This window comes from Gobio gobio (genome assembly GCF_949357685.1).
Source record: "Gobio gobio genome assembly, chromosome: 13".
Taxonomy (NCBI): domain Eukaryota; kingdom Metazoa; phylum Chordata; class Actinopteri; order Cypriniformes; family Gobionidae; genus Gobio; species Gobio gobio.
Window position 1 is genome coordinate 45,763,055 of NC_137106.1, and position 11,969 is coordinate 45,775,023.

The 11,969-nt window shown below is 38.0% G+C and overlaps 1 protein-coding gene across 1 annotated transcript; it reads right to left on the minus strand.

Annotated features, from left to right (window-relative positions):
- Nucleotides 1-8,888: 8,888 nt before the first annotated feature.
- Nucleotides 8,889-10,390, minus strand: LOC307136035 (putative nuclease HARBI1; the record flags this gene model as incomplete). The annotated part of the gene is made up of 3 exons (XM_079832781.1): nt 8,889-9,058; nt 9,351-9,553; nt 9,657-10,390. The coding sequence occupies 3 exons, from the start codon at nt 10,388-10,390 to the stop codon at nt 8,889-8,891; spliced, it is 1,107 nt and encodes a 368-aa protein (XP_079688907.1).
- Nucleotides 10,391-11,969: the final 1,579 nt, after the last annotated feature.

Sequence of the window (11,969 nt, forward strand, 5' to 3'; positions counted from 1 at the left end):
TATTTAAATGGTGTAAAAATACCCTAACATTCATGAATATATTTAATAGTTATTTGATAGATTTACTTAGACTCAAGTACTTAATGCATTTTTATAACAACTAAAAGTTGTTGTTTTTAACTGCTACCTTTTTCCATTAGTCACTTGTCATGAGTTTGGATTTCTCTGTCTTATTACAGTGAATCATTATTAGCACATCACTACAACTTGTATACTAAAGCATAGCATTTGAGCAAAAAAACATTGTATTCCATTTTTTATTTTATACAATTAATTGTATTACAATTATATTAATTGTATTTCATTTCACAGAAGTAACACTAATTACTTTCATGTCTTTATTAGGTGAAGATTAAAGACATACGGCAGAGACTGGAATGTTTTCCTGTTCCTACAACACAAGAATTACAAATATAAAGGAATGTACAGCCATCATTATGATTATAAAATACATTGATAATGCACCTTTACAAATACTTTGTGTTTTTACAAAGTGAAGTTGAATATCCACTAATAATACCTGTTAATACCCGTTTTAAACATTTTACAGAAACCAGTCTCAAATGAGACAACTAAGTGTTTGACATTGACATGACAAAAAAATATGTAGATGAACAAATGAGTGAATAAATAAATAAATGTAACTCTGACATTGAGTGACTTCCAATGTTTTATGATGTGTGCATGTTCTTAGTTGATTATTCCATTCATATAAAAAGTTACCAACGTTTTACATTTGGGATTTCATAGTGATAGCATGTAACAACTCTAGTTAATGCTAGATGAAAATGGTTTTGCAGCTCTTAGTAATCCAATTGTTACAGATTTTTCAGCACCATTGAACAGCGACAAAACAACTTTAAAGGCAGCAGAGATATAGTGCCTCCATCTGGGCCAACAATGCAATTTCTCATGTAACTGTATGTAATATCTCTCAGAATCATGGGACAATAACTTAATGCTACAGTAAAATTATTCATAATGTTGCATGGTGACAGTCAAGTTCATTGGGTATAAGGCTCCAGTTCAAATTTGAACAGCCTTAAAGGCAGCTGATATATAGTGCCTCCAATTGGGCCAATAGTGCAATTTTTCATTTAACTGTATGTCATATCTTTCAGAATAATGTGATAATAACGTCCTAATGCTACAGTAAAATTGTTTATAATGTTGTGTGATGACAGTCAAGTTCATTGGGAATAAGGTTGCTGGCCAATAGTGCAATTTCTCATGTAACTGCATGTCATATCTCTCGGAATCATGGGACAATAACTCAATAATGCTGCAGTACAATTATTCATAATGTTGCATGGTGACAGTCAAGTTAATTGGGAATAAGGTTCCAGTTCAAATTTGAACGCACCCTTAAAGGCAGCTGATATATAGCGCCTCCAAATGGGCCAATAATGCAAGTTATTCTAAATGTACTGTAATATGTCAAATTCATGGATCTATAACTTCAAAATGCTACAGTAAAATTCCAGACATTTTTGCATGGTGACAGTCAGGCACACTGTGTATAATGCCCCAGTGGAACTGTGAACGCACCCATAAAGGCCGCCGAGATATAGCGCCTCCAAATGGGCCAACAATGCAATAGCTATTCTAACTGTGTTGTCATATATGTCAAATTCATGGATCCATAACTTCAAAATGCTTCAGTAAAAATGTCTGGAATTTTGCCTCCCGCCCCGCCCTGGTCTGTCCCTCCTGTATTGTCCTGGTCTGTCCCTCCGGTCCCTAGTGGAGCATCTGGAAGCTGCTCCTTAAGGAGGGGGTAATGTCACATGCCTGTCCTGTCTTGTGTGCACTTGGGGTGTTTTGTTATTTTGGGCATGTGCTCTGTCTTTGTGTTGATCCTACCCGCCTTATCTCGTTATTGGTTTCATTTGTCCCACCTGTGTTCCCTCATTCCCTGCTTGATTTGTCCCCTTTAAATAGTTCCTTTGTGTGTTCAGTCTTTGTCGTATCGCTGTCATGTCTACGTCTCCCGTTTCCCTGTGTTCGGTATGTTTTGAGTTTGTTTCTGTTTTATGAGTTTGATTATGTTTCGCCCCATTGTGGGTTTTTGTTTTATTCCTTTGTAAATAAACATCACTTTCTCCCGCTATTGAGTCCTCACCGCAGTTTCTCCGCATCACGTGACATATGGCGGACACGTCGACGTATTGTAGAAACGTTCTAAAACGGCCGAGCTGACGAGCGTGTCCTAAAACATGGCCGCGACTACCCAGAATGCAACGCGCAGTGACGTAGTTTCCCAGACTCTATAAAAATGAACTGGAATGCAGCAATAGTAGCAGAGGCAAGCGGTTACTCCTGTACTCCTGAGTTGATTTCCATGGCTTTGTTTATGTTTACTACGCCTACTGAATGTTCATTCAGTCTATATTGTCTGTATACATTTATTCAAAGGCTCATTCTGCTTATATAGCTTTACAACTTTGTTTACTCCACATGTTATTTATAGAACGAGCTGCCAGAGATCTCAAACAGGCCTCTGAAATTTCAGGTGCACAAGACAATTTAAAGGCAGCGATCAGGAAAATAGATTGTGGCTGCACCATAAAGCTGGATGCCAACCGCCGTAAAACACGAACAAGAAGAAGTAGATTGTGGCTCAGAGGGAGGTATGAGGGAGAAACATGAGCTGGGCAGGAATAAGTTGGTAGATTTGAAGGCATCCAATAAGATTGCATTTCTCCTTATTTACCTCCACTAGATTTCACTGAGAAGAATTGTGTCTTCTGATTTGTTTTTGATTGAACACCGTGTTTTAGATGCTTTAGACATGAACCAACCTATGTTTGACATACTCCTATGAATATTATTTAGTCCGTGTTGGTTTGATGTGGCTTAAATGCACCATTAGTGCATGGTACTTTGGCACATATGTGCTGTATTGACCAGATATGGTGTTCAGAAACAGGGCACCAGCTCAAAGGGCACGAGCTTTGAATTCCACAGCAGGTTAAAGTGCAGGTGCTCTTCAGGACTTCATACTGTAGGTGCAGAATTATCAGATTATTTAAACTTTGCTTAGAAATGCTTAGAAATATATTGCATCTCAAGCAGAATGGTGCATCTGGAAAATAGAAGTTTTAATAATGTATTTGCTTAGCAACCTTTCACTAAATGAATGTGAATCAGCAGATGTGTCTTGAACAGTGATGCCAGTTACTCTAATGTGACTACTTTTTTCCAGTAATGAGTAATCTAACGCGTTACTATTTCCAAACCAGTAATCAGATTAAAGTAATTTATCCAACTCCAAGTCACTGAGTTACTATTTTAGTCATTTTCCTTAGTAAAAATACATATTTTTGCTTTCTTCTTGCGTCTCGGGGAGAGTATTTATATTAAGTGAAGTAAAAAAAGACTGTCTTTATCAAATTTTTTATTAAAACATGTTTGTTTTTTTTCAGGAAATATTTTTTAATTTCAATTTAAAATGTCAGGATATACATTGTTGACGTTACTGTTAAAAATGCACTTCCAATAAAGTGAGTGTTGGCAAAAACAGTTGTCATTTCTATGTTGAGGCGGCAGGGGTGTTGTCGGCAACTGCTGAATGTAACTTGTAATCTAACTTGGTTACTTTTAAAATCAGGTAATCTGTAAAGTAATGAAGTTACTTTTTAAAGGAGTAATTATTAAGTAACTGTGGCAACACTGTGAAGAAAAAAAAAATATATTGATTGAAGGACTTTTTTTTTAATGATTATGATTATGCAATATTGGACCCATGAGTGCAGAGCTGAAGCGAGTATCTACTACAGCTACTCACAAATCAGGTAACCATTTGGATCTTATCTACACACGCTACTGCTTCACAGACAACACTTTAGTTACTCCATTGCACATTCTGTGCTAGATTAACTGAGACTGTTACAGAACTTGCATATTGTTGCCCTTGACTGTTTTTAGTTGCTTCTATTGAGAATGAGATGTCGTCACGACACAGCGCCCCGCCCCCAAATATCACGGCATCCTCCCCCTTCCGCCATTTTGGGAGGATACCCACCAGGTAATGGATTCGGACAGAGACTGGAGAAGAGATATTCTGACAATTATTATGTACATAGTTTTCCAAACTCAACTGAACATGAAGTTTTTATCCACCCAAGCCGATCCGAGAAAGCAGCGGCTGGTAAACGTACGCCATTATTTCTTCCATCTCAGGGTGTCAGTCATGGTCTAAACTAATGATCGCGATGCTGAAGTTTGAGACACTTGATCAATACGAACCTTTATTTATTTGTATTAAACATGTTGATCACTATTCTGTCATTTTTCATTGTCAGTCATTTTACTGTATGTTATAAACATGTTTATGCCCAAAACGCTTAATTAATATTCAAGGTAGGCCTAGTTGACTGTCATTTTCCTCTACTGTGTGCATCACTGTTTAAGATTAATTCAACATTTAACATTGTTAACATTACATTCATTTAAGGCACGTACCGAGCATTCATTCTACTTAAGAAGGCTGGAATAAAAGCACCAGCGCACACAAACGATCATTTTATTTTTTAGTCAAATTCATTTAAAGATGTAAACTCAACAGGTATAAAATATGATCAGTAAGAGAAAAACACTGCTAATGAGGACGAGCACTGGACTGCTGCAGGATAGTGGGGAGATATATTTATTTATTATTCAAAATGCACAGGAAATATATTTATAGAAACATTTCAGTGCAAGGTGGTAAAGAGTTCTGGGTTCTGCCGTGGCAGCTCGTATGGGTCAACGTTTTTGATATCAGCCAGCTTCTCTAAATACCTCAGCTTGGCGCTGGTAGTAAGTTTCTCCCTGTAAGAGACCTCTTCTTCTCCATTTATTCTAAGTTTTCACGTAATTTCTCCGCTTAAACGCCGCGATGATAATTCCTCGAGCCGTCTTTCCTGCTCTGATCTCTGTATCGCTCTTACAATGTTGCCCCTGGCAACCGATAGCGTGGGATCCCAAAAGGGTGGACGGGCTCAGACTCGGCCCAATTTGTCACGTGACAGCAAGCGACCATGACGTATCTCCTCATTCTCAATTGCTCTCATTTGTAAGTCGCTTTGGATAAAAGCATCTGCTAAATGTAAATGTAAGCACCGGGTGCGCTTTGGGATCACGCGGGAAATGTGTGGTTCTGGTGGGACGGATCCGTCTCCTGCTGGTCAGCCAAATCCATTCACAAGCCCCACGATTGCATTGCGGGTGCGGACTGAAAGTAGCCGAAAACGAGCGTGCAGCTTTTTAACTGTGAACAGCTCACAATGCAGCCAGCAACCTCGTGCTCTTCCCCCAAACACACAAAACTGCAATCGTGTGTGTGTCCACGTCTGCCATCGGACGAGAGCATGGAGGCACACAATGTTTACAATGCTCACTCATTTCAAACTGATTGTGGATTTCTTTTAACTTGAACTCTATCACTGATGTTTGTAACAGAGGATGAAAAGAGAGAAATCTGCACACTGCCTGTTGAAAACTAACTCCTAACCAAGATCTCGAGTTGAGTTTGAAAGGTTTGAAGAGTTTTTAGAGAGAGAGAGAAATGTTCTTGACGCACACCAACACAGAGTAGTCTTAAAACAAAAAGACCTGGGCCCGTCTGTATAAAACTTCTAAGAAATGCTCTTAAGAATAGTCTTAAGCTTTGACTTAAGTGTCAAAAAATACTTAGTAAAGAGTAGGACTTTTCTAAGAGTAGGAGACTTTTATAAAGCAGCTAAAAGCAACTTTCAGTAAAGTATAAGACTGATTCTTAAGTGCTGACTGAAGTGGGACTTAAGTGCTGTGAACTAAGGACTACAATGATGTGAACCCAAAATGGCCGCCCTGAACCTCTGAATCAGCCAATAGTGAGCCTGCAAGGGTGAGGTCACAGCAGCATGACACAATTAACTCATTATTTAATCAAGACATAACAATTATTTCAATATTTAAATTTATTTAGAATAATTAGTTTTTGCTTTGTGCAAAAAAATTACAAATAAGTACATGCATGTATTCAACACATTAATGAAATGGACAAATGTGATGCTGATCACATTTGATGAAGAGCACACACAATAATGATGCTATTTAAGTAATTAAGCTGATGATGAATCACATAATTCAAAAAATTTCACTCACAGCTGTATATAAATGTCACAGACACGTCAGGTTCCAACCTCCACCAATCACAGCGCACTCCATCCCCAGAGTACTGATCACCATCACCTGCACCTCATCACGGCACTCATCACCAGCACTATAAGATACACACTCACACAGCACTCCATGTCCGGTCTCGTTCGCATATACGTCATGCTATGCTTACCTCAAGTACTTCTCTACACATACTTACCTGTCTCCAGCGTGTCTCCTTCCGTCTAGTGATGGGCAGACCGAGGCTTCGTGAAGCACTGAAGCAGTTGAAGCAAATGTGTCATATTCAGTGTTGCCAACTCTCGCGAGACAAATAAGCAACCGCAGCTTCAAAAACAAGCCCAAAACAAGCCCAATATTATTATATTATTTAATTAATTATTTTTTTTTATCAATAAATGAGCAACATATGAAACTGAAACCTCTCAGAGTGTGAAAAGCAAAAACAGATGTGATTTTACAAAAATCATCAAATTGCAAATTGCATTGAATTTTTCTTCAATGAAGGGGAGAAGGAAGCGGGATATTTGAGGACGGATTATTACAGCACTTGTATCGTTGCACTGAATGCCTATTAGCTGTGAGAAGACAGTGTCAGTCAATGTATTGGACAAAACAGCGACCATAAATGTAAAGAAACGAAGTTGCTTATTATATTTTCCTAACAAGCAACCACATTTTTTAAATAAGCCCAAAAAACCGCAACCCGCGACTCGTGATTTCTTAACGCGACTTGCCAAAAAAAGAAGCCCAAAGTCGCGTGTTATACGCGGACTTGGCAACTATGGTCATATTGTTTCGAGGCTTCGAATCAATCTGACACCCGTCTCTACGGCGCCATCTAGTGGTCATTTCCATGTGTTGATCTGAAATACCTTGACAATTATCGACAAAAAAATGTTTTAACATCTGTATGACAACTACATGATCTTGGTTTTGTAACCTGTAGCCTCGTCATTGTAAAGAACTATATATATATATTGTTTGTTATACAAAATGAACATTAATAAAATAAATAAAGCCACAATGTGTCACATTTGTCACAAAACATTTTTATTCAAAAATATGAATTGCTCTGCTGTTGAAGGACTCAGCTGACTTCTTTTTTTACATCTAATTTCTCCAGCCTTTGAAAAAATCCTCTCACAAGGGACACTTGTTGCTGGCATGCACAAATATTTTTGGATGATGTAAATACATGGATGATGTATTGTTGCAGAAGGCTAGCTGCCTATCACAATACACACATATCACTTTATTTGGTGCTTCCAAATGGAAATGCTCCCACACCACAGATGTACGGCATCTCTTGCGTGCAGCCTCCATTTTTATATATTCTATTAATATATCTATCTATATATCACCTATGTATCTATATCTATATAATTCTATATATCTAACTTATGCTGTGCTATCTATCTGTCACTATCTAACTTAGCCTATATGAATGTGTCACTATATCTATCCTAACTATATGTCACTGTCTATACCTATCAGTCAATATATCTAATTTAAATCTAGCCTAAATATAACTAACCAAAGCGCACTATAAATCTCACTGCTATCACAAAATCACTGCTATCACAAAATCACTCTCCTCTCACAAAAACCCACGAAGTGAAGATGGATTTACTTCACTTTTAAACTGTGGTGAATTAGGTTTATGTGTGGCTTGTTCCCGTCCCCTTTAATCAACGCAGTTTCGGAAGGCGCCACCTGATGAAACACTTTGAAGCTTCATTTAGCCATAGTCACGTGACATGGGTGTTTCGAATCACAGTTCGGAGCAGTGTTTCGAAACATCTGCGCTTCGGGATCTCGGCAAAGCCCCGAAACGTCTGTTTCGCGTCAGCCATCCCTACTTCCGTCTGTGTTCTTCGTCTGCTGTGTGGGTGTTCCAGTCAGTTCCTCAGTTCTCCAGCGATCTCCAGGCTCCAACGTTCATCTATCTACAAAACAAAAGACAGTAACTATCTCTATCATATCACATCTAAGTCTACCAACAACCAGTTAGCTCACCTGTGTCACAACATCTGCTCTACTGTGGTCTAATAAACTACCATTACCTGTCACGTCTGTGTCCGCCTCCTGTGTACTGTAACAATAAAGGAAAGACAAAAGTTGCAAATTGTTAAAAAATGGATGCAAAAAGAAAACCAAACTGTTCCAAGGAAGAAAATCTTCTTCTAGTGCAGTCAGTCCTTAAATGGAAGGACGTGATAAGAGGAAAATTCAGTCCAACTTTAACAAGCAAGGACAAAAAAACCCGCATGGCAACAGATTGAACTGACAGTAAATGCAGCATTTCCTCGGACAAGACGTTCAGCAGAGGACTGTGAGAAAAGGTGGTACAATGTGTTGGCAACAACACACAAGGAAATTGTAGCATATAAAGAAAACATGCGAGCCACTGGTACATTTTCTTTTAGCTTAATAAACCATTTTACATGAAATGATTGTCTCCATGTGGTCAGCAGCTGAGTTCTTGTCAAACAGGCGTTGGTCCTCCGTGTAAACCTCTGTCTGAGATTGGCGAAATAGTAGAGGAGATGCTTGGAACGGCCAATCCCTCTATTTGTGGCATTACAGATGCCCCAGACCCTGCACTTCTCAAATTGAAGGAGTTACAAAGATGGTAAGAAGAAAATTATGCATGTAATAATGTATGTATGTAATGTGCCTTTTTAATAAATTGATAGTATTTCAATCACCACATCGAATTGAATAAACATGTTTGCACTGTTTCATTTTTTCTGCATGTGAATGTAGTGTGGATTATTCTGGAGCCGGTACATCAGATGCATCTTCTCCTGTATCATCTCAAGACATCTCCCTGTGTCCTCCAGATGAGCCTTATATCTCACAACACACTGGATTTGCACAGGGCGCAGCCACTGAGGATGACATTGAGTCGCTAAAAAGAAAAAACTCAAATTGCAAATTAAGTTGCTGGAAATTCAAAATGAATATTACGCACTAAAACTGAAAAAAATTAAGAATACTCAATGATTGTACATATGCTTTGTGTAATAAAATTGTGTAAGGAAAAATTTGTTTGTTGTTACTTATTGTCTACAAGTTTGCTTACCCAAAATGTGAGTTAGCAAAGCAGTCCCTTAGTGATGCTCTCCCCGAAATGCTTTGTAATGTGTGTTCGGTGGTATTGTCATCATTGTCATCATAATCATGATCACTGTTGTCATCACCATGATCGTCATTTTCATCGTCATCATCATCATCAAGCAATGGGAGGTTACGAGCTTTGCAAATATTGTGCAAAATGCCACAAGCCATAATAATGCGACAAGCACGCTCAGGTGAATGTCGAATCTCTCCATGAAGGACATGGAATCTTCTTTTCAGCTGTCCAATTCCTCTCTCCACCACGGCTTTTGTTACTTTGTGTGCTCTTCATGACGCAAAAACAATAAAAGAACATAGGTCAGATAAGTCAAGAATGCACTCATTGAACAAAATTGGTATCTTGTCTACAGTTCAGTCCAGTACAGTACCTGTTATAATTGAGCTGCTGTTCTCCTTGAGGTCTTCTGTAAGGGGTAAGAAGCCAGTGTTTTAAAGGGTAACCCGAGTCTCCCAGCAGATGACATCCAGGGTGAACATAATTTTGTCCGAATAACCCAGTGAGGCCACTCTGGGAAAGAACCCGAGCATCATGTGTTGAACCTGGCCATTTTGGCACAACATCGAGGATCTTGTAATTGGCATCAAATACGACTTGAACATTGATGCTGTGGAATCCTTTTCGATTGATGTATGTCTCCTTATTTACAGTTGGAGCAATGATGTGTACATGGGTGCCATCCATAGTTCCAACAACTCCAGGGAAACCTGCAATCCTCATAAAATCTGCTTGCTTTTGCCGTATAGTTTGAAGGTCAGTTGGGAAGTCAATGAACTGCCTTACTATGTCTGGTGTGGTTAGTGCAGCAACAGTGGTATTTAAGACCCTGCTAACTGTGGACTGTGATGGCCGTAAGTCATCACTGGTGCATTGCTGCATTTTTCCAGTCGTCAAGAAACGCAGAGTCATTATAACTTTAATTTCTGCAGTTAAAGCATTTTTTCTTAGAGTGGGAGAAGTTACTGAATTTCTGACTAGGTCAGTAACAAAAAGAATACCCTGACGATCAAGCCTGTATCGTTTGATCAACTCTCTGTCATCATATAATTCCAACACATTCTTACGTTGTTGGAAACTGAGCGGCCTCCTCCACTCTGCTGCCATCTTGTTACTCCTAACTGGTTAGGAGACCTCTCCAGCTCTCTTAAATAATTTAGGAGCTGAGACCCAGTCTTAACACTTAGGAACCTTTATGAATCACACTTATTCTTAAGAATAAGAATAAGAGTAAAATTACGTCATTTTTAGAATTTACAGACTTAAGACAAAACATTTACTCTGAGCGGCTTTATAAATACGGCCCCTGAAGTGTAACAGCTGGGCTCATCTATTTATAGCCTCGTGCAGCAGGTGCGCTGATGATGTTACCAGCCGAGGCTATAATTACCTCCGGGCTGGGGCGTAGCCATCTTTTCAGAAGTGAGGGGGACAGAAATGTCAGGTGTAATACCAGTTTTTTTTCTGACCTTTGTCTAATTGACAGATTTAATTGATCTCATCTCTTGCTTTTAATTCAATAAGATATCAAATACACTGCTGCACAATAACAACTAATATTTATAATGTTTTCCCTATATGTTATGCCAATTTTATGATTGGTTTATGTACTACAAACACTTGTGCAGAATGCTGCCTTCACGTGCTATCGGAAATTTGATAATTCCGACTTCTGAAGTCGTGATTACGAGCTCATTGCATTCAAGTTTCAGAATGCGGGGGCGTTCATGTGCAATTTTTACCTCGGAAACTCGTATTTACGATAATTCCGATAGCACGTGAAGGCAGCATAGGTCCCCATGGATTTTATGCTTTGAAAAAAATATATATATAACTGAATAAGGCAGAAAATATAAAGTACCTATCAAAAGTTTGGAAACATTACAATTGTTAAATGTTTTTGAAAGAAGTCTTCTGTTAACCAAGGCTGCATTTATTTAATAAAATATGCAGTAAAAAAGTAATACAGTGAAATATTATCCCAATGTAAAGCAGCTGTGTGAATATATAGTAAAAAAGAAAAAAAACTTTGTTATTTATTCCTGTGATCAAAGCTGAATTTATCATCATTACTCCAGTCTTCAGCATCACATGATCTTTCAGAAATCATTCTAATATGTTCATTTGATGCTCAAGAAACATTTATGATTATTATCAATGTTGAAAACAGTTGTGCTGCTTCATTTTTGTGAAAATCATGAAACTATTCAAACATTTGTGGTAAGATAAAAAAAGAGAAAAATTAATACTTTTATTCATCAAACATGCATTCAATTGATCAAGTGGCATTTATAATATAACAAAAGCATGTATACATCTTTATTCAATGCAAATAAATGCTGTTCATTTAACTTTCTATTCATTAAAAAAATCCTGAAAAATAAAATGCATCATGGTTTCCACAGCTGTTTTCAACAATGATTATAATCGTAAATGTTTCCTTTTCATCAAATGATCATATATTAGAATGATTTCAGAAGGATCATGTGATACTGAAGACTGGAGTAATGATGCTGAAAATTCAACTTTGATCGCAGGAATAAATTATTACACAGGAAATACACGCAAAAGTTATGCACTTGGAGAGAAACAACACTCACGCAATAGCATTCTGAAACGCACAGATGTGATGATCATTTGATAAACTGGTAACACGTTACAATAAGGTTGTATTAGTTAACATTAG